The 24115-nt window shown below is 40.8% G+C and overlaps 1 protein-coding gene across 7 annotated transcripts in view; it reads right to left on the bottom strand.

Annotated features, from left to right (window-relative positions):
• pde3a (phosphodiesterase 3A, cGMP-inhibited) overlaps window positions 1–22273 on the bottom strand; it is a 506801-nt gene extending 484528 nt beyond the window's left edge. For 2 of the 7 annotated variants that reach the window (XM_059987639.1, XM_059987644.1), the window contains exon 1: window positions 16482–22269. In XM_059987639.1, coding sequence (XP_059843622.1) covers window positions 16482–17276 — 795 coding nt within the window. In that variant the 5' untranslated portion in view covers window positions 17277–22269. Of the gene's footprint in view, window positions 1–16481 lie in introns of all 7 variants that reach the window. The other 5 variants (XM_059987641.1, XM_059987642.1, XM_059987638.1 and 2 more) reach the window with 5 other exon arrangements.
• Window positions 22274–24115: the final 1842 nt, after the last annotated feature.

Here is a 24115-nt window from a genome sequence, read left to right as displayed (position 1 = left end):
TCAGAGATCCTCACCACCCAGGCCATGCTCTTTTCATGCTGCTGCCATCAGGTAGAAGGTACAAGAGCCTTAGTACTTGCGGACCAGGTTCAAGAATAGATCCCGCCCCTCAACCATCAGGCTCTTGATCAAAAGGGGATAACTCCATTCTCTTGCCCATCCATTGAGATGTTCCCACAACAAATGATCTCACTTTAAGGACTGTATCTCATTATCTCATGTTCTCATTATTTATTGCTATTTATTTATACTTGCATTTGAACAGTTTGTTATATTTTGCACTATGACTGATCTTTCATTGATCCTGTTATAATTACTGTTCTATAGATTTATTGAGTATGCCCATAGGAAAATGAATCTCAGGGTTGTATATGTTGACATATATGTACTTTGATAATAAAATTTACATTGAACTTTGTGAACTTTGAATGGTTGATCAGATGAGCTGCCAGAGGGAAGGACCTTTTAAGCTGGTGTGAAGTTCTTGTTTTAATAGCACTGCAGTGCTTCTGCTTATAAACTATAGGACACATAGCCCTAACAGCCAGCTGGCCATTTTTGAAGAATTATAATTGGTACCTTTGAGTGAGCTGCATGTATGACTGCTATTGCATTGATAGGCAGATCACAAATCAGAATAGCTCAATTTGTTAATGTAAGCAATTTCAGATGTGTACAAACAGGATAACAACTAGAATTATCACTTGGCCCAAACTGGCAAAAAAAAAAGTGGGTATCTCTAATTTATTGCAATAAAATAAAAAAAAAATGATTTGTTATCAACTCAAAAAAGAAAATAGTTAAGATATTGGAGGACAGCCATGAAAAATAACTAAACTTCTGAAATGTATCTCAACGTACTGGAAAATCTTGCTTTCCATGTTCATATAGAATATGAATGCCATCTCTTCCAAGCTATCACCATCCCTTCAGCTATGTTACATGACTTGCATTTCAATCAACTACATAGATTTCTTCCATCGGTTCATACTAAATTGGGGATAAAGTCACTGTACACAGTGAACTGTAGATCATTTGATTTCCTGAACAATAAAAGTCAGTCTAGAGTATGCATAGTTACAATATAATTGTTTACACAATGGCAGAGGAAAAATGTACTTTAAAATTAGAGTTGTGACAGTCTGACTGACTTTGCAACTGCAGCATATCATTGGACCATTCACACACAAATCTAGAATGGATCACTCGCTCTTCATGCCTGCAGAGAGGCCAATTATTCCACCTTTCCTCTGCTGGCTATTTGGAAAAGCTATTGAACTGATCTACTCCCTTTATCTTTCTATGTTAACTCTCCATCCCTGGGTTTTGATATTCTACTATTGCAAGCATCCTGTCCTAATCTATTCCATGATTTTCCAAACTCTCCTCCTGTTTAAGGCTGAATTGAGACTCCATGTCCCTCTGTGCCACAACCACAGAGCTCCACTCTCTCCCTTATCAAGTTCGTAAACACTCCTATATATACTGCCCTGTTTCACTTTGAAAAAGTCCTGTCTAAAATGTTCTGCAGAACCATTGTCTAAGTGATCTCACCCGTGCTAATAGGGCATTAATTATTTTTTCTGACTTCCATCAATATGAATAGTATATCTTTCTATAATATGTACATACACAGAATGTAGTCAGGTTGAGTAATTCTGAGCTCTTCCTTGCAAGTTATAGTTGCTGGAAAAGTCAAAGACACAAGAGATTCTGCAGATACTGGAAATCTTGAGCAATGCACATAAAATGCTGGTGGAACTCAGCAGGTCAGGCTGCATCTATCGAAGGAAAAGAACAGTCAACGATTCAGGCTGAGATCTTTGATTGGAACTCTATTCCACATTACAACAACATCCAAAACATTCCTTTCAGGAAGTTGTTAGTCTCCATTCCCCATGCACTGCAGTAAGCAGTAGGTCTACAAGAAGAGTACAGTACAGCCATAGGGAATATAGGGTAATATCAGCACAGATGGTAGTGCACACACAGTTGAGCACAGAAATCACCTGCCAGCCTTTCATCTCAGTTTTCTTTTCATATTGGAAGTTAGTGGAATACACCGATTAAAATTGATATTACCCTTGAGTTTCTTGAATGTACAACTATAGTATATTTGCATGGAACAAACATCCAAGCTTGTATACTTATAAACATACAAGCATACAACTGCCTACCCTTGGATCCATTCAACTGGTATCTTCCATTTAACCCAGAACTCTGTTGGAATCATATTGATTTCCTTTCAAATGGCCCATACACACAACCTATTACAAAATGTATGTGCAAGCATATAAAAAAAAGTGACAAGAAGCCAGAGCAAGCAAATGGCATGCAAACTCAAAACAGCAGCCTTACAATAGGAGTTCCATCTCCCAAATGAGCAAGAAAAAAAGCACAATTGAAATGTTAACTCCAGGTTAGGTAGGTGATTTGAGAGTTTCTCCTCTCTGTTACTGTTGCAGGCCTATTCAAGTGAGAAGTATCTGGAATCAAACCCACACCCTCAGCATTTGAACACCCACAAATTGCACAGTACAATTCATTAAGGCACAAGACCATTGATGTGGAAAAAAGCAATAAAAATTATATTGCCACGAAAGGACAGAGCTTTTGCTTTTCCAGAAAATATCAAGACTGAGTAGATCCTATGTGTCATTTACAGACAAGTTTATGGAAGAGTCTAATACTATGAACACTTTGAAATTTGGGCAGAGGCCATTTAAAAAAATGTTCATGGCTTGTAACATACATCAGAAATGTTTTAGTCACTATCAAATCCAACATCCACTCTGGACCACATTCAGATGTTTTAGAATGCATTTTAACTAATTAATGGCTCCTTTAAATATTATAAAGGAATCATTATAAATGTTAATAATCTGTACCATGGCACAGTCACATATTAAAGCACAGAATTTCTGATGTCAACTCAATTCATTTGTAAACTCAGATCAAAGCGGCTGATCTCCAAAATTGGATGGTGTGTACAATGCTGATTCAGATTTGTCCTTCAAGTATCCTTAACCCACATGGTTCAATGCAACTTTTCTGCCTCTTAAAGTCTTGCCCAGCCATGAGTACTCTGCCCACATCTGGTAGCTTTCAACTACCTACAAACAGCTTCTCCTTCAGCCCATCATCCCTGCTGGTGTATATGCTGCCTGCAGCCACTCGCCAGAGTCCTCTGTTCTGGGCCAGTCTTTCAAGTCCAGTTGCAGTCCTCTGTAAGCCTTCTAAGCAAAGATCTTTGGAGTTTCTGTTGATGTTTCAGTAGCTCTGGGTTTTTACAGGATGGGGTTGTTAGGTCCATGCCCAACCCTCCTCCTTTCACAGCTGGGCTTGAGACCATCCACAGCTGAGTTAGCAAAAGTTATTTTAAGAGCAAATACGAGGAAATCTGCAGATGCTGTAAATTCAAACAACACACACAAAATGCTGGTGGAACACAGCAGGCCAGGCAGCATCCATAGGGAGAAGCACTGTTGACGTTTTGGGCCGAGACCCTTCGCTAGTCCTGATGAAGGGTCTCGGCCCGAAACGTCGACAGTGCTTCTTTCTATAGATGCTGTCTGGCCTGCTGTGTTCCACCAGCATTTTGTGTGTGTTGTAGGAAAAGTTATTGCCTTGTTGCCAAATAGTTCCCCCTCTTCTCATTTCTTACTCTTCTTTCATCTTTTCTGTTTGTGACCGAAAACACATTTTTCAGTAATTCTCCTTTTGTTGTTATCACCATGGCCAAAGCCCTCTTCATCTTCCTTCTGTTCTCCTTATAAACACTGAATTTTGGCTTTGGGATTCATGTTGTTATTTAATTATTTTTGTCCATTGAGCATAGTGTCTCTGTTAAGTGTATCATAGAAATTCCCACAAAGACAGAGATTTATATTTGCAGGAAGAAGTGAAATAGCATTATGAAAACAATAAAATGGAGTCAACACATAGGGATCTGAACAGAACAGACTAAATGCTGTTGGATGTTTGTGAATTAACTAAATAGCAAAGATACAAGATTTGTATTTTCAGAATACTGCAAAACCAAATTTATATCTAATTTTTAAGAAATTTCATAAAAATAGCCTTCTATACCCACAGGATACAAGGAGTATTTCATCAGCACAAATGTTATAAAGTACAGTCACACAGGCAGACTACATTAACAATAAATATTATCCACAAAATTATGAGGCAGATTTTTGCCAACTCTGAAAGTTTGGGTAGATGGGAAGGAGAGCCATAATCTGGATCGAGTTATGACTGCAACGTTGTTCAACCAGGGAAAGTTGAAGGTGACAGTAATTTGTAAAAAGACCGAAATGGCAAAAACTTTCTAATGAGAATCGAGTGGTCTTATTTACATAAATATTTTACTCCACTAATTTTAACATGCCACTGAAACCCTACCTTTTAAGCAAGCTTTTGCTTACCTAACTAATATTTCCATAGAAATCTAAGAGCTTCATAACGTTCAGAGGATCATAGAAACAGGCCAACCAGCAACATGGCCATCAAGTACCTACGCACTTAGCTTTTATGCCCCTCCCTAACACCACAATTTACCACTCACCTACATATTCAAACTGTTTACAGTGGATATTTCATGGCTTTGGGATGTGGGAAGCCATGAGGTCCCAGAGAGAGCACACAGGCTCAATATAGTTAGCACCAGAGGTCAGTATTGAAACTGAGTCACTTTAGCTGCGAGATTCAAAGTCAAAGCAGATTTCTTATCAACATGTCACCATACACTACTTTGAGATACATTTTCTTGCAAGTGATTACAAAACCATAAAGAAATATAATACAATTTATGAAAAATTCTACGTAAACTAAGACAAACAACAAATGTACAAAAAAAGACAAATTTATGCAAATAAAAAATAAATGCATAATACTGAGAACATGAGTTATAGAATTCTTGAAAATGAACCTGCAGGTATTTTTGAGGGAAATTAAGTTATCCACCCTGGTTCAGAAGCCTGACGGTTGAAGGTAAATAACTACTCCTGAACCTGGTGGTATAAGATCAATGGCTCTTGTTTTTCCTGCCCAATGGCAGCATGGCCTGGATGGTGGTGATCCTTGATAACAGATACAGCTTCCTTCTCACAGTGCTCATCATAAATGGGCTCAGTAGTGGAGAGGGCTTTGCCTGTGATGGACTGGGCTGTATCCTCCATGTTCTGTAGACTTTTCTGACCCAGATTCTGCTGTGTTTGTTGCTATTAAGTCCACTGAGATGTTTTATTGACGTTAACTAATGATTGAATGTAAATTATTGTGCATTTCTGATGGTGGTAATGATTTACTGAGAAGCACAAACTCCATCAAAATTAATTGTGTTACCTTTTTGCTGGTTTATGTGTAGCGATATGAGCACAAGGCTATAAAGGTGACAGCTCAGTATTAATAAGCAGTGTGCGGTTCTTTCTGGAGAGCATAGGGGTGCTTGGAATGAAAAACCATTGGAATAATAGCATTTTGAACATTTTACGAAATCGCCACGTCCACAGCAAGTCTCCAGCAAGGCAAATTACTCACCAAGTTCCAGAAATAGCCTTTCTTATACAGGCTATTGAAAGTTAGCCACCATGTCATTATCCAGCTGTTTGAGGATGGCGGATTCAGTAAATGGGGCTTAAGAAGTTGTAGACAATAAATTGCATAGTTTTGTTTAACGCTGTATTCCTAAAGCACCTCTCAGATTGTCCACACATCCCAAAGTATTTTGCATTAGAAACAGAGGCAGGAGTAGACCGTTAAGCACCTTGTGTCTGTCCTGCCATTCATTAAGATCATTGATGAAACACTGGCATCACAAGTAGATCTGCTGCTACATAGCTCCAATAGCACAAGTTCAATCCTGATCTCGGGTGCTGTCTGTGTGGAGTTTGCATGTTCTCCCACTGCCCATTGAGTTTCCCCTAATGGGGATATTGGTGTTGGTTTACTATTGTTACATGTACCAAAATGCAGTGAAAAGCTTGTTTTATGTACTGTCTATAGAGATCTGTGACAGCTGCAATTACCAGCCGCACCATCGACTGGGCATATTAAAGTGTCCTGTAGCCGACCATCCTCCTGATAATCTGGCAAACGACTGAGCTGTTCCTTTACACCAGCCTAAGTAGATGGGCTGGATAACTGGTTTGTGCTATTCTGCTACAGCCAGAGGGGTGTGCTCTGGAGCGGCTTCATTTATGCCGTATCTTTTTAAGGAGAGGAATGTTTTCTCTGCCCCGCAATTTACTATGGACTGGCCAGCGTCAAATATAAATCCACATCTAGAAGATGAGTGGGGTCTCTTTGTTTGAGGTGTATTTACTACATTGTTGTAACAGACAGACAGACATACTTTATTAATCCCAAGGGAAATTGGGTTTTGTTACAGCTGCACCAACCAAGAATAGTGAAGAAATATAGCAATATAAGGTCTGTTCTGTTAAGCTGATTCAAGTTTGAACTCTAGAACAGTTCTGTTGAGTTTGTAAACATTTTGGGTAAATAAAACCCCTATTTTTTCACCTTTACCTGCTCTGCCAGTTTTATGCTTACCCTTGTCCTTCACAAGATCAAATCAGTAAACACTGCATTGAGGTAGAACAGAGTAAAAGAGAAGAATGCAGAATAAAGCATAACAGTTACGGAAAAAATGAAACAAAAAGAAAAAAAAAGAAACAATTAACAAACTTCACGACACATGCCGGTGATCAAAACCCTGATTCTGATCCTCATTCTAAACTACAAGATCATAACGAGATAGATTGTGAGACCAAGAGTCCATCTTACTGTAGAAGGGAAACACTTAGTAGTCTTATTTTAGTGGGGTGGATGTTGTCCTTGAGCTTGGTGGTATGTGCTTTCAAACCTGATGAGAGAGGGGAGACGTTCCTCCCACACCCCAAATGTGTAAGGGGTGGATGGCGACCGGCCACTGTAATTTTCCTCCAGTATGCAAGAGAGTGGCAAAATCTGTGGGAACTTGGTGGTATGTGAGGAAAATAAAATTAGATTAGTGTAAATGTGTTCCTGATAGTCAGTATAGACTCTGTGAGCGAAAAGGTCTCCTTTCGCACGGTATGACTATGACATAGTTAATCGTTTACCACTAACTGCATATTCCTCGATTCTTTTAATACCTAAAAGTCTATCCCCTGAAGCAATGACACAACAATGTACATTTTCATAAAGCAAAAAAGCATTTGACAGGAATAGCTTCCAATATATTCCAAAGCTAAGTCATGGGAAAAGGAGTTGAGTATGTGATGAACTAATGAGCACTATCAGGAGAGCAGAGAAGTATAAATTTCCTGGCTACTTCTTTGATTAATAAAAAGCATCTACAAACTTTGTTCAAAAGCCTGGTAACAAAAGAACTTCTTAAAAATAACACCTCTTTCCACTTTTCACCCCGCCCCCATTAAAACATGTCATCTAAAGAGCATTTGATGGCTCAGGGCCTGTATTCACTAGAATTCAGTAGAATGAGGGGTGACCTAATTAGAACCTATAGAATGCTGAAAGGTCTTGATAGCGTGGATGTTTCCTGTGGTGTGTGAGTCTAAGACCACAGCAAACAGACTCAGTGTAGAGGGGCGTCCTTTTAGAACAGAGATGAGGAGGAATTTCTTTAGCCAGAGAGTGGTGAATCTGTGGAATACTTTGCCACAGGCAGCTGAGGAGACCAAGTCTTCATGAATAGTTAAGGCATAGATTGTTAGATTCTTGATTGGTCAGGGCATGAAGGGATACAGGGAGAAAGCAGGAGATTGGGGCTGAGAGGAATAATAGGTCATTATTGAAAAACGATGGCCCAAATGGCCTAATTCTGCTGCTATAGCTAATGGTCTTCTGATCATATAAAATACTTTTTTGGGCGTATGTCAATGGTCTGAACAAGTCTGCAAGAACCATAATCTTGACTGCTTGGAAATTTTCAGATTATACCATAAGACACAGGAACAGAATTGGGCCATTTGGCCCATTGTGTCGGCTCCTCCGTTCCATCAGGACTGATTTCTTATTCCTCTCAACACATTTTCCAGCCTTCTCCCCATAACCTTTGATACCCTTCCTAACACAATGCAAGGTCCAAATGAGGCAGTGGTTACTGTACTTAGACGAAACATAGCTTGCTATTCATTCCCAAAGAGTAGTTCAGTTTATAGAGAGGTAATTCATATTTCTGAATACTGACAGTATTCCAGAATACATTCACACTTTCATGAAAACTCTGGCCTGGAGGAAACAAATCCAGGGGAGGTTTACCAAGCAAGCCTCTTTGAAAGAAGCCAATGGGAAAATGAACAAGCAATGCCCATGTGCTGGAGAGGAATTCTGCCATTTCTTTACCTCACACCATTTCTCATCTCTGGTAGACAGTCCAATTATTGTGGTGGACAGAGAGCTGGGTGAGGTAATGTTATTCTGCTTCAGAATGGGACAGACTCAGTTTGATAGCTGATCCAGATCCGTCTGTTCTTTTTATAGATTTGTCCCTTCTCTCCTTGTGATGATTACGAATGCCTTTCTTACTGTCAGGTGTGGGACTTTTAAGCAGTGATGGCAATGATTCCATAAAATATTTCATGACTCACAAATCCTGTATGGGAGTGAAACACTTCTAGAATCACTGCATTCCTACAGGTGAAGTTGCTCCAACTGTGCCATTCAAGATTCAAGTTTATTTATCATGTGTACTTCAAAGCATCCAGTGAAATGCACCATTTGCATGAACAACCAACACGTCTGGGAGTGTGCGGAGGGGGTGGGGGCACAGCCCCCAAATGTCGCCACACATTCCATTGCCAACACAGCATGCCTACTATGCTTGGCAGGACAACACAGAACACAAAAAGAGGATAACAAGCAACAAAACAATCAACAGCAAACCTCGCCCCATTGCTCCCTCCCACCCATGCACAAACACAGTCTTCAAACCCTGAGACATGCCACCTTCAGACTCCAGTAGACTCACAGACATTGAGACTTTGAGCTCCTGAGAGTACTCACAGAGATTCGCAGACCTGAGGAGCTGACCAATGGGCCTTGGCTTCTGGACTTCCAATTCAGCCCTCTGGCCTCAGTCATGACATTGACCAGAAAACCCACTGATCACCAAACACCGGTCCTATCAAGTCCTTCTTGGAGGAAAAGTTGAGAAGCGTAGTCAGAGTAACATGCAAGTACCTGCAGGGCACTTTGTCGATGGTACTATACATCTGGCTGCTGAGGACATGAATGTTCAGCTCGTGCAATGGAATACCAGTCAATCAGGATACTTCGACTGATACCGAGCCTCTTGAGGTCTTCTGGAACTGAACTAATTGAGGCAAGTGGAGGAAATTCTATCATACTCTTATCTTTTGTTGGTCTAACTGTGCTCTTCACATTTGTTACTCCATGAAATATTTTAATTTTAAAATTGTCAGATCTACATTAAAAGAAATCGATTGAGCTTGGCTCCCAAAACTTGATCTTTACAAACTAAAGTTTGGCTCTCCTCATGTGAAGATTTTATAAATTTTGAATGCTGAAATAGTTAATTACACCTCTCTATTCCAAAGCAACACAAAATACATCCTTCTGATATCGGTTTGAATTCTTAAGTACAAGAGACACTCACAAGTGGCATGATAAATCAGTAATTAAATTTGCAGGGAGTACCTCTCAAAAGAAAAACCACCAATGATTCTTGCAAATGTACTGAGTTTTTGCATTTTTTTTAGAAGTAATTCATTTTTGATTGATGTTTTATACCTGGTAATGTCTAAAACTCAAAGAACATCACTTACTGTCTTTCAAGATAATTTCAGATTTCTCATTAGTTATCAAAGTGATAAATTTTACAAGTTAGTATTTGCACTGCCTTAGTCTCTGCACACTCTGGGCACAATGCCTCCATCCCTTAACAGAATTTGCACTCAAAGGTAATGCCATGGCTCTTTCACTCACAAATTACTTGGGTAGATTTCACAAGACCCTGGCCAGTGTGTTCACCTTGAGAGTCAAGATTTTGGCAGTGGAGGTTGCCAGTAATTCTTTGACACCGAACTCAATTCTGATCAAAAAAATGGAGACACAAAGACTGCAAATGCTAGAATAGCTGAAGGAAAAAGAAATAAGCTGCTGGAGGAACTCAGCATCCATGGAGAGAAAGGGATGGAGACCCTGACTCAGAGAAAATTAATGCAAGTTTTGTATCCACTCTTCTCCAGCATTAGCTTTAATGATGACAGCCTTGCTGAAACGAATGGATCACCCCTCACTGCACTTCTGATTTTCCATTGGGAACGTTAGTTTGCAAGATCCGCCATATCTGATCTGCTCCTGGTTAGACTTTATTCGATACTTAATCAGGCCCTACATTTGCCCTGTGAAGAGCAGGTGGACTAGTGTGCTCTAAAGTCTAGAATCATATTTACAAGTTTCTTCTCAAGAATCATTTCAACTTGTGAAGTGCCTTCTCTTCTGTCCACCTACATGCCCCATCCACCTCCATTCGCCAGCCATCTACTCTCACATCAGGATACTCCTGTGCCTAACACAGTATCCACTGAGTGTACATTCACGGTCTTCTGCTACCGTCCCTATCCACTTCAAGGTTCAGTGTTGTGCATTTTAAGATGTTCTTCTGCATGCCACTGTTGTAATGAATGCTTATTTCAGTTGCTGTTCCCTTCCTGTCCTTCTGGCCATTCTGCTCTGACCTCTACATTAACAAGACGAATTGCCCACAGAACTGCCACTCAAGTGATTTTTTTTGTTTCTCACACCATTTTCTGTAAACTCTAGAGACAGCTACGTGGAAGAATTCTAGTAGATTCGCAGTTTTGATATATACTCAACCACACCATCTAGCACAACCAATCATTCTACGATCAAAATCATTTAGACCACATTTCTTCCCCACGCTGACGTTTGTTCTGAAGACAACTGAACATTTTCACAATATCTGCATGTATTTATGCATTGGCTTGCTGCCACATGATTGGCTGATTAGATATTAACAAGGAAAAAGGGTACTTATGGTGTTATCAATGAAGTCATGCTTCAAAATAGATGCTTAATATTAGCACTCTGAAAGTTGTCCTCACCCTTCAATATTAAAAGCACACCACAAGACCAGCCAGCACTACCATTATATTTTTCCCAACCCTGCACTAATGTTACATGCATACGAGCATCCAACCAGACAAATGTAGATCGCATCCTCTTGCATTAGATCTTCTACCTTAATTATTTTCCTTAGTTTCTCAAAATTTATGTAAGTGGGACTTACAAAACTCAGATCTTAATGATTGAAATGGACCTGGAATCAAACAGAACTGAGGTGAAGATTATGTTTCCTCGCAATAGTTTTATTTATGAGGATTCAAATGTGCAGTGAATACAAGCAATATGGAGAGTTACACAGAACAAAAGTACCAAACCATCTACAATTCGTCATAAGCCTGTACAAAGGTAGAGTCATCTTGTCAGGGAGATCACAAAGGTTCCTTCATACAGAAATCAGAAAGGATCACTCTGTTACAATAGGGATAACCTTCTAAGTGTTCACATTAAGGTATGTAGATTAAGCAAGCTTATTCCGCACCTGTACATTTTACACTTGGCCAACCCATAACCTGCAGAAAAAGATAAAAGTTCTGATTAACGAAGCCTTTATGCAAAGTCTGAAAGGGTTGGCACCATTTTCCTCTCACCAATATCTTGATGGAAATGGAGAGACAATGCCAGCAAGACAGAGATCGTTCGGCCTCATGTATACATGCTGACTGTCTGCAGCAGTAGAGTGGCTAGTCCTTAACTCTGCTCCTGTGTGCACAGGGAATCAGCAGTTTCTGAGATACTCAAACCACCCCACCTGGCAGCAAAAATCATTCCTCAGTCAAAGTCACTGAGATCACATGTGTTCCCCATTCTGTTGTTTGGTCTGAAGAACAACTGAACCTCTTGACCATGTCTGCATGCATTTATGCATTGAGTTGCTGCCACATGATTGGCCAATGGGATATTTGCATCAACAAGCAAGTGTACAAGTGTACCTCATTGTGTGTATATTTTTTATATGTCAGACATAATAATTCAGCCTGTTTTTGTCCGTCCAAATTTGCTTTCATCTTTTCACTTTGGGCTTTAAATGCCACTTTGTCTGCTCAGACACATGCAACAACGGGTTCTTTGAAAGTAGTTTCAGCATGTCAAAACTAAGCAAAACTGAAGGCTAAATGTTGAATGTATTTGTTCCTACTATTATTGGTAAACTACACATAAAATACATCAAAATTTCAATTCACAACATAATGCTTACTTCCCAGCAATTAATTCTGGTTATTAAAGTTGTGTAATGAACTACTTAAAGTACCAGTTTATCTGTCTAGTTTGGTTATCACCCTCTCAGCTCTGAGCCACAGTATCAAAGCAACTTCTGGTGAACCTGGCAATTCTAGATATGATTCACCCTTGGGTACATGTCACCTTAACCAGTCTCATTCCCTCGTGTGATGATGTCATTTATGTGTGCACACTCATTTAAGCCTTTTAACAGTGCAACCTACTACCTGTGTTTCCCACCCAAAAAAACGAAAAGCAAAGGCATATTCTCCAACAACAACAACTATAGTACTTCTGATGGAGCATTGATATGTTGCTTGCTGCTTGTGTTGGCCTGACTAGTCACTGTCCTGCTTGTATTAGAGATTGTTTCTCACTGCAAGTGATTACATGCTGTGATCCCTGCCCAGACTGTGAGCCTGTGCCTTGCAATCTGTGCGATCAGTCACTGGGAGACAGTCGGGGGAAAGAGTGGATTGTAGCTAAAGATATTAAAATAAATCACGTCCCCCACTTTTGCTCTCAGGCACTACTCGTTTTTCCCTGATCGAGATGGCAGGCTTATTCTGTGCAGAATTATTGCCATAGAGAGCTTTAATGCCATGACTCACTGCCCAGCTGTCTGTTCGGGGTGACACCACGATCTGTCTACAGACACCACCATGAAATGCACAAGATTGTTTTAAAAAAAGGAGCCAGGCACCTTAGCTATTCTTAAAGGTATATTTCTGCAAGTCATCTTATCTTTGTGAGTTTGCTGATTAGTCTAAACACAGTGCTAGTTTAGCATACCAAATGTAAGTGAACTCATAGACACATAATATAAATGTTGCTTTACAAAACTGTGAACAAACCAGAATCCAAGCTTTGGTTTCAGAAAATGTCAACTTCCAATTCATGCCAACAATATTTGTCTTACAGCCAAGTGCAATTAATTACTGTTATTAAAGTTACTCTATGGACTGTATAAAGTACCATTTGGACAATCTTGTTTGTTGACAGCACTTGGACTTCTGAGTCACAGATTCTGAGTTCAAGACCTAAACTCAAGTTAAGAACCTAACACAGACCAATATTTCTTAGTAACAGTGAAAGAGATTAGCCCATACTTCAGATGACACCCTATTTCTCTGCATAGCTGCATGTTAACTAATGTTTACTAACAAGTGCAAGGATTTTCTCATTGTTCTCATTGGCATTCTCCCTTGACCAATGGCAATGTGAACTTGCACATTTCACATGCTGTTTTGGGAAATGGCTGATGTATCAGTTGAGTGACGTCAGTCAAATTTTGCTTTTTAATTTCATTTGGCTTTTAATTATATCGGTGTATCCTTCGCAAAAGATACAGTCTCAGAAAACTAGTTTCTCAATCGCAAAGCTTAAAGATGTGGTTTTGATGAGAGAATATGATGAGAGAATCTATTTATTAGATTCTATTAAATTTAGACAGGGTGCCAGACAATTATATCTACATCAAAACAAATTAGTGAATGTGACAGGTAGTTAATATGGCTTTGATGTTTGAAACTGTAAAGTCCAATACTAGTACAGAAATGCTAACTGGATTTTTTGAAATTTATTTAGAACTTTTATTTAACAGTGACATATAGTTCTGAAAATGCTGTTTGGAAAAGAGATTGTGTTCCTTGGTAATTCATCAGTTGAAAGATGAAAGGCTGTTGGAGAAGAAGGTGCAAGAGATGGGAATTCACTCGATCAATCACTGCTGTTAGTGTTTCTGTGAAGAAGTATTTCTTGTCTATACTTCTATTGGCTTGGATGGAAAAACAGAGAAGGGGATACATTGAAAAGGCTGCCACATAAAGAAAACAAAGGAACTCTCTCCACTCTGTCTGAACTCTTAAGCTCCTTTGTTTCTATTTGAAACTCTGCAGATCTCACAACATATCAGAGTGTTAGGGTTCTCACTTTTTTTTTATTTCATCAACTGTAAAAGTAAAGCAGCAATGGAAGCTTGAAAACCAAACAAAGTTTTCATTAGTATACCACAAGGCAGATGCAAGAGAATAGCAGGTAGTGATCCAGAGAACTGGATTGAATGGCAGGTGAACTAGTTATTTGATTTTCTGACTTCTATCTTAGTACTCCACACAAAAAAAAACAGAAATGGCAATGTGACAATACAAATCACGGGACACTATAACTTTTTAGTTCCTACGTCAGAGTCTGTTTCATTGGTCTGTCAGGTAGGGCAGGTCACCTATTAACTGTTCATCAAACCCCCTCTAACACTGCTTCTATTGGAAACATAGAATAATGAATATTAAGTGTCTGATAGTCAAGTATGGCATAGGTTCTATCTTGATTCTACAAATGCGCAGATCCTTTTGTTTTCATATTTATAAATGTCACTTAAATTGTTCCATTAAATGTCTGTATTCAATAGAATTGCCAGGTTAGATAAAAAAAAACCCAAGTCCGGTGCTTTAGTATCAGTATGTTAATGGCAGAACAATAAAGGTCAGACACAGCACACAGCACTAAAGCTACAAGTAATGAGAAAATATCCACTAGCAAACAATACCATACTTGTTATAAATAGTGGAGCGGGTGGAATCAACATTATCAAACCAGTCTGCATTTCTATGCTGCCTTGTTATGCTCAAAAACATTTCTTTTGATTAACCTCCTGAAGTCTGAATGTAGATTATCCTGTACCATGCATAGTGCAGCAGAGGGCTTTCCTTCAGTGACATTAAACATAGTTCTTCATGTATATTTTCTGCTTTAAATGACAAAATACAAAAACTAACCAAAGCATCACAACACTTCAACCACATTCAATAATAAGCCAAACTTTACAGTGACATACAGTACATACTCACAGCTAACTTGAGTCTGCACAAGAATTCAATTGCTCAGACTTAAGGCTGTTCATTTTAGAAGCTTTAAAAATCAAGGGACAATAAAAATATGTTTGAATGTTCCAATATGCAAACTTAACAACCGCTCCATGACCTGTAAAGACTTGGTAAACTTTTCCTATGTATTTCTAAATACTGGTCACCTCATGTGATAAGAAAATTAATCCATATTAAATCAAAGCACTTTTCTAACCTATTTAGTCAAAAATAGAATGAATACAAGTTGGCAAAACCTCATAGCTAATTATTTTGCCCAAGGTTAGTGTGTTTAATAGTGGTATGACAGAGATAATCCCTTCACAATAGGTACAAACAGTAATTACTGATTTGATTCCTGTTGTGCTTTTCATTCTAAATGATATCTATCTTTTGATACAAAATATTTCCTTCCCAGTCTCCTAATATTCACAAAAGTCTTGCTTCAGATATTCTTAAAAACGCATTTCAATCACATACTTAAGTTATTATTTAGCAATTGCGAAAACACTAGTTCCTTCCCATATCAAGGAACGTAGAAAGTAAATATGTAATTTATTATTTATTAAACCACGTTCTTTTAGATGTTTACGGGTCTCTGGGAAATGGTTTGTGGGTTTGCATACCATTCATTACTTAAAATTGCGCTTTATAAAGAATTTCCTCTGCTGCCTAGGAAAATATTTATTTTCCCTGTCAGGTGTGCCACAGCTTTTTGATATCTCACAGCTGTAGATTTGGCTAATGTTTCTCTAATTGGTATTTCAGATGAAGGAGATTTTAGACCAAAACACAATAACATATTTCTATAATTTTCCGTTTTCGTTCTTGTAACTCTTGTGATTGTCACAGTTATAAAACACAAACCTTACTACAAAATGTTGGAAAAGAAGTGTGAAACGTGTCGGAGAAAGACCACTTTACGAAAGGCACTTTTATATATAATGCCAGACGACAAGTCTTGAACAGGTCTTGATAGAAAAAGCAGGGTCACTAAACCAGCAAAAGCCACAAGTCAGTTCAGCTGCGATAAGATCACACTTTCTAAATCCACGCTCCATCGGAAATACAGCGGTGACCAAATGAAATTTACAAAGCGTCCTTTACAAAGCTCAGTAATGATTGAAGTGAATGGTCCAACAGCAATTTTGTTAGCAGCTTGGCTTCTGAAGGAAATACATCAGCGACCAAATGAAATATACAATACGTCCTAGGGCTCGGTAGCGAATAGACCAACATGAATGTCATCAACAGTTTGGCTTGTCAACAGAGTGCCCTTACCTGGTCCCTTTGAATGCATGGTAGCGATGTCCTGCGGTGCGGCTTAGAGCCCAGTTGAGTATTAGGCATTTCGGCAGCAATAACCGAACTGGATCTCCTCCTTCGCTTGATGATGGGAACTTTGTCCTCGGCGGCTGCCGGCGGCACTCCCTGGGGCAAGATGCGCACGGCGTACCTGGCCAGCATCACTCCCAGTATGCCCATCAAGTAAGCCAGGAAGGGTCTCCAACTGGCCCGCACTCGCTCCAGGGAGAGCAACGACACGGTCCTCAACAGGCTGGTGAAGAGGATGGTGCACACACCCTGGCTCACCCGCAAGACCATGAGGGTGGCAGCGGCCAGGCAGCTCAGCAGCACGGCGGTGGCTCCGAACGACAGCAGCTGCTCCTCGCCCACCAGCAGCGCCTGCAGCAGAGTCTCGGCCAGCGAGCAGGCGGCCAGCAGCCGGGGGGCGAGTTCACCCCTGCCGCAGCCGGTCAGGTAGAGGGTCAGCCAGAAGAAAGCGCTCATCAGGCTGAAGAGGGGCAGCGCGGAGTGCAGCAGGGTCAGCAGCCCGCCGCCGGCATCCAGCCAGCGCAGCAGAGCGCCCAGCAGCACGGACAGCGAGGCGACCCCGGCGGCCGAAGACAGCAGGCGGCCGCTGCCCGCCAGTCCGCCCCACGCCACCGGGCAGCCCCGGTCCCGGCGCAGAGGGCTCACACAGCCCCGCACGTAACCATTGCGTTCCCCTCCTCCCCTGTCGGGATCAGTGCTTGCTTTACTCCGGGGCGAAGCGGGCTGCAGCCGTGATGCCATCGTCTCCTCTAGTATGTTGGTAGAAAGTTTTTTTCTCTCTCTCCCTTCCCCCCACCCTCCTCTCTCCTCCACCCCTTCCTCTATTGAATACTTGGTCAAACAAACAGCTCTCTCCCTCTCTCTCTCTCGCTGTCTTTCCACACAGACACAAAGTTCCGAGGTGGGTGAGGGGACTGTGGAGGATGCTTGGCCACTTTGGTGACGAAACCTCCCACCTCCCCCTCACACTTTCTCTCTAACCCCTCAGCGTGAAGCCGGCCCGCCGCTCGCTCATGGCGCCAAAGCTCCCGAACGACATGACACCGGGAGCCGACTGACAAGCCGGGTCCTTGACGCTGGCCGATCTAGGCCGTGCTGAGCATTGCGAACGGCTCCACTTCCCTACTCCTCCTCCTCTCCCCCCCACCCTTCACTCCTTGCCCCATGCAGAAAACACGAGGAGAGCTGCCGCTGCCTTCATCTTCTTCTGTTGGACCACTGACCCCCTATCCTTATCCTTTCCTCCTCCTCCTCTCTCTCTCTCCCCTCTTTCCCTCCCCCACTCTCCTCCCTCTCTTGCTCCCAGCCCACCTCAATCCCCTTCTTTCTCCCGTGCTCCGGAAAGACCAGCGATACTAAACGAGGTAACACCGAGCAGAGCTTTCAGGCTCCAACTTAGAAGAGCGTTAACATGCTGGCGTTCATTTAGTACTGAGCGTCGCAGTCAACAGCGGAGGGCAGATTGAGCCGGGTCTCCAAACATCAGAGCAAACGTGGCCGTGGTAGCTTGTTCACCGCTGGCCACCTGTATAAACTCCACCAAGCACCTCCCTCCCCGTGAGGAGCTCCCAAAAAATGCCATCCCACAGAACAGTCTGCCGCCGAGTGTCAGTGGGCTGAGGAAAAGATGCTCTTTCTCTTCACTGATCAGGGTGGTACAGTGCGTGCTGTCAGCTGTTTGTCAGGGAATGTTCTTGTGTTGGCAGTATCACTTTCTCTCAGGTGTTGAAGACAGACGTCTCCGTCTTTCAGGACCATAATTTGTTGTAAAAGTATCAGCAGCACGTTCAAAGTGTTACAGTCCTAAAAGAAAATAAAGTCAGTAACTTTTAAAAAGTGCAGTTTCTGATATAAAGCAAGGTCGTAGACTCAGCTAGCTCCATTGTGGGCACAACCCTCCCCACCACCGAGAATACTTTCAAGAGGCGGTGCTTCAAGAAGGCAGCATCCATCATTAAGGACCATCATCATCCAGGACATGTTGTCGTCTTCTCATTACTACCATCGGGGAGGAGATACAGCAGCTCAGAGACCCACACAAAACAATCCTGAAACAGCTGCTTCCCCGTCCATCAGCAGATTTACCAACGGTCCAAGAACCCGATATCATTCCTTTTCTATGCACTATTAATTTATTTTGTAATTTATGGTAACTTTATATCTTTACTCTGTACTGTTGCCACCAAACAACACATTTCACATCATATAAGACAATGATAATACACCTGATTCTTAAACACTCAGTAGGGTGGGCAGCACGTGGAGAGAGAAATGATGATCAACATTTGAGGATGACAGCCCTTGGTCAAGATGTGAAAATGAAGCAAAGGATAAAAGATAGAGCCTAGGGAAAGCAGAGAAAGCAGGTGTATTCAAATGTAAAACTTTTTGAGGTTTCTTCATCATTGATGAAATAATTCTTTTCTTGCAGCACTGAAAGCAGTGAGGAATGTTAGAATGATGCAACGGAACAACTTTGAAATGGCGCAAGTCAGTGCTGTTGCACAGAAAGGGCAAGAGCTGCATGTGCCAATGTATAGACCAGTCATGCCCTGCAAATGCATTTCACCTATCTGCCCCACAGTTGTTAGAGAGAAAAAAAAACATATGGTTACAAACTAAATCCACAGCAGATATCCCGTTCTGGCAAAATAAAACAAAAGAGAAGTGATTAGAAGTCTGAAACAAAATCAGAAAATGCTGAAAATATTCAGTAGTTCAGCACAATCCGTGGAGAGAAAGAAATGGATTCAATATTACAGACAAACGACCATTCTGACACAAACTGGAAAGGCTGTTATCTGAAATTGATTAATTTGACATTGAGTCCTAAAGTTTGTACATACCTAATGGGAAGATGAAACGTTGTTTCATTGGAGCTGTTAGAGGAAGGAGACAGAAAGATCAGTGTTGGAATGGGAATAAGATTTAAAGTTGACTAGCACCTGGAAGCTCAGAGATTCCCTTGCGAATTAAATGAGGTTGTTCTGCAAAACAGCATGTCCAATCTGCATTTGGTTTCTGCATTGAAATGGCAAACCACATTGTGAACACTAAATACAGTACAAGTGAATTCATCTGGAACAGATATTTGTTTCTTTGTATGGTGGAGTGGGAAGAGATAAAAAATAAGGTATTTCATTTCAGAGTCAGAGATGCAGCTCAAAAACAGACTCTTCAGCCCAATGAATCTACACCAAACATCAACCACTCATGTACTCAAATAATGCTTTAAATTTATTTTTTAAATAATTCGCCCCACATCTTCACCTCTCCCCTATACACTGTGGCTTCTCACAGAGGCCACTTAACCTATTGACCTGTATGGCTTTGTGATGTGTAAGGGAACTGCTGAACATAGATGTGAAAACTCCACAAATATAGTACCAGAGGTCAGAATTAAACCTGTATGGTAACAGTTCTACCAATTGCACATGTGCCTACAGTTGTATGGTTTAGGTGGAGATGAACAAGTGAATCAGGGTGCTTTAGAGGGAATGATTTCCCATGGAACAATAACAGGGGAGAGAAGGTTTTAGACTCTTTCAAGGAGAGAGATGAGGCAAAAGGGGAGCTTATCTTCACTCAAGAGAGGGAGAAGGATTGTGGGTGGAAGAAGTGGATTACAATAGTTGGAATTGAAGTGATTATGGAGGAAAATCATAATGTAAAAAAGACAGCATCTGAGAAGCATTAGTGATATCATCATCAAAAGAGATGTGAAGGAAGTAGAGAAATGAGCAAACAAGTGGAATTCAGACCACAAGACATTGAAGTAGAATTTGGCCATTCAGCCTGTCAAGTCTGCTCCACCGTTCCTCCATGGCTTCATTTTCTTATGTCCTCCCTGTAACTTTTGATGCCCTTACTCATCAAGGACTATCAAACCTCTGCTTTAAATATACCCAATGACTTGGTCTCCATAGTTATCAGTGGCAATGAATTCCCCAGATTCATCACCCCCGGCTAAAAATCTTTCAGTTCTAACAGGACGTCCTTCTATTCTGAGGCTGTGCCTGCTGTTCCCAGGCTCCCACATGATAAGAAACATCCTCTCCATGTCCACTCTACCTAGGGAAGTTATACATTGAAATGGAGTCCTCACAAAGCAGGATGGGAAGTGGTGTAGTCAGGACAGCAAAGGGAGCCCGTGAGTATATAATACACATATTGGCCTCTGAACATCCTAATTCAACCTCTCCTCCACCCCTACTCCAAGATGGAGACGGAGAAGCTGAGGAGAGGGAAGAGACAGAGATGGCCCAGGTGTAATTGAGAGCTTGATGGAAACTGATAGCAAAGCTGACACAAAAGTGAATTCTGTACTAGTGCAGGAAGCAACAACAATGCTCAATAAACCAGTCAAGGGGTGAGGAATGGGGTAGGAAGCAAGAATGGTTCCATTAAACCATAGCTTCTCATAGCTATATTTGTTTTTAAGGAAGAGAGTGGAGTTAAAAGAAAAGTTGTTCAATGTGAGAACAAGTTAAGCCAGCTGAATGAGGGTGATGGTGCTGAATGGGGAATGATTCTGAAATCAGTTTTGTGTGGAGTAGAGATGTAGAAGAATTGGATGTCCATGATGAAAGTGAGCAGGAAATTGGAAGAGATGTCATGAATGTAAGTAGGAAGAGGCTGAACAATGGAAGAAAGAATGGGAAGAGTTGAGTTCCATGGCACAAAAACAGTTTGAAATGATGGCCTTACTGGAACAGCCCTGCCTGTGGAACTTGGCAAGGAAGAAGTCCAGGAATGGGGCACTGGGAAGATGGGTGCCATACAGGAATGATCACCAGAGGAACCAATATCAAAATTCAGAAGTGTGATTGTGGACCAGATGAAGGCAGAAGGAGGTCTAAGAGAGCTGGTGTTCAGCCCCCTAAGATAGAGGTCAGCTCACAAAACCACAGTGCCACAACCTTTATCAGCTACTGGTATCAGTCTCTCATGAGAGGAATGCTGCAAGTTCAGAGGTAAGTAGGTTAGAATGACCTAGGGCAGGAATGAATTGATAGGATAAGTGTCACAACAGCAATAAGTAGATCCATTAATGTCATTAGAGCGTCTAAATAGAGTATAAAGCTGAAGAACAGCGAGAGGATCCATAGTCTTGAGTGATAGTCCAAGGTGCTGTCACAGGGGCGAAGGCAGCAGAAGAGCGCAACATGACTGAGCCCACAATCTCTAGTGTTCCTGGGACGGCATTTAGTTTAGTGGTTAGTATAAAACTACTACAGTGCCAGTGACCAGCACTCAATTCTGCTACTGTCTTAAGGAGTCTTTATGTTCTCCCCCTGTTGGCGTGGGTTTCCTCCCACATTCCAAAGACATATGGGTTAGTAGGTTAATTGGTCACACATGCGTAATTGGGTGGCACAGGCTCATTGAGTCGGAAGGGCTTATTACCGTGCTGTATCTCTGAGTAAATATATAAATAATTATTCAGGTGAACACAGGGATGAAGGTGAGGTTTGTTCTTTTTGTGAGGGGAAGATTGGAGGAGCAGTGAAAACAAGGCAAAGAGATGGAGTCAGAGAAGAAAAATCCAGGGGACGATCAGAATTCATGAATGATTGAAATTTGCAGTCTTTAATGTCTGCAAAGCAGAGGCTCGGACAATTTTGAAATTCAATTATTCCTTTTTGCCGGGTGAATCTATGATTTTACAATTGTCATGTTATATGTATGTTCCAGTGCCCCTTCACTTCCTTGTGAGTGATTTTAATAAACTTACAAAAGAAACTAACCACTTATAACCTTCAGGATGTTTTTCTTTTACAGTGGTATTGAGTGAGCCTAATTTTGGAGACAGATGCCAAGAGGGTGCATGAATTGTCATAAGGTATTACGCATGTTAAGCACCTCTCCTCTTCTCTGCATGCACTCCAATTCTGATGAAAGTACATTAGTTTGAAACATTAACTGTTTCTCTTTCCATCGATGCTCCCTGACCTGCTGAGATGTATAGAGTTAGTAATCAGAAGCAAAGAGTAAATGACAGATGGAGAAAATGAATTAAATTTAAGACTCTATTTGGTTTGTTTTGTGGATTGTTTTATGATGTTGGTTTACATTTTAATTTAGTTTTCTTTACTGTCTCTTAATCTAGGCTTTCTTTCCCGCTTTTTATTGCCTCTTCTGTACTTGATTTGCCATCAAGTCAACAACCTTCATGTTCATTCTTTCTCCAATCTTCCTCTTTATATTTCCTGGTCTTCATATCTGCTGGTTTACATATGTTTCCTGTTCATCACCCCAGATTCTCTGGTTCTCTCTCATGCTTAATGGAAGTTGTTTTCCAACAGAAGTAGTCTGGTTCAAAGCCCTGATATAAGTAAATCTGGCCAGTCTCCTTATTACTAAGGTGTAAAATGGATTCGGCCGTTATTTTTCATTTTGGACTGAAATTAGCTTCTGGGTTTGCTTGTGGCTTTTTAAATTGGCAGCTCCCAAAGGAGTATCATTCTAAATTGATTTTTTTCTCTCTTTCAATGTTCAAGACTTGTTAAAACAGTGAGACTTGAGGTTATTCAGGTAGTTGACAAAAAAAAACAGAGAAATAAGAATTTCTTAATGCTGCAAGTCATTATAATTCAGAATACCCTGCTTGAAAAGGTGGTGGAAGCAGGTTCAATCAGAGTTGTAAAAAAAGATAACTGAATATCAACTTGAAAAGCAGTTCAATTGCAGGGAACAGGACAGCTCTTTCTAAAATCCAGACCACATATGATGGACCAAAAGCTTCCTTTTCTGCCCTATTCTACAACTGTAGTTTTATACATGTACTGCTAGACTTTAAAACAAAGTATTATTTAAAACATGCAGAAGGCTCCAACCATTCCAATCCCCAGAACGGGGGATTTCTATCGCAGATGCATTTAAGTTCATTGATCTACAGTTATTAGAGTAACACACAAGACTCTGGAGGAGCTCAGCAGGTCAGGCAGCATCGAAGGGAATAAATAAACAGTTGATGTTTCAGGCCAAGACCCTTCTTCAGGACTCTCATTCAGTCCTGTAGAATGGTCTCAGCCTGCAGAGTTCTTCCGGCATTCTGAGTGTGTTGCTCTAGATTTCCAGCATCTGCAGTGTTTCTTGTGTTTGTGATCTACTGTTATTAGAACCACTGCAGTCAGTATTTCTCAGATACATACTGACTGAGAAATTTGCTAACAGAAACTCATATTTAGTCCCGACTCTCATCTGTAACACAGCGTTTGATGTTTCATGTGTGAAGCATGTTAAGCCCCTCAAATTCAGCCTGAAGGCTTACTCTACAAAGGTGAAACAGATGATTGCAAACCTCCACCAAAATAAATAAAAGGGGAAATATTTGAAAATATATGTACTGTATATATTTTAAGTGGATATTACATTTTAACAAATATTACAGAAAAGAGAAAGATTAAAGAGCTCAGGGTAACTGACTGTGCTGAAGCTCTTTGCAAAGGAATATGATTCAAGAAGGCAGAATCGACGAAGTACCTCCCATTATGCCAAAGTTCATACCACTTACTGTGCGCATCTGCATCTAACTGAAGCCACACAAATTAGAATGCTCTTTGACGTCATTGTTGCTG

Source organism: Hypanus sabinus, chromosome 13 (assembly GCF_030144855.1).
Source record: "Hypanus sabinus isolate sHypSab1 chromosome 13, sHypSab1.hap1, whole genome shotgun sequence".
Lineage (NCBI taxonomy): Eukaryota > Metazoa > Chordata > Chondrichthyes > Myliobatiformes > Dasyatidae > Hypanus > Hypanus sabinus.
This window is presented reverse-complemented; position numbering and strand designations above follow the sequence as displayed.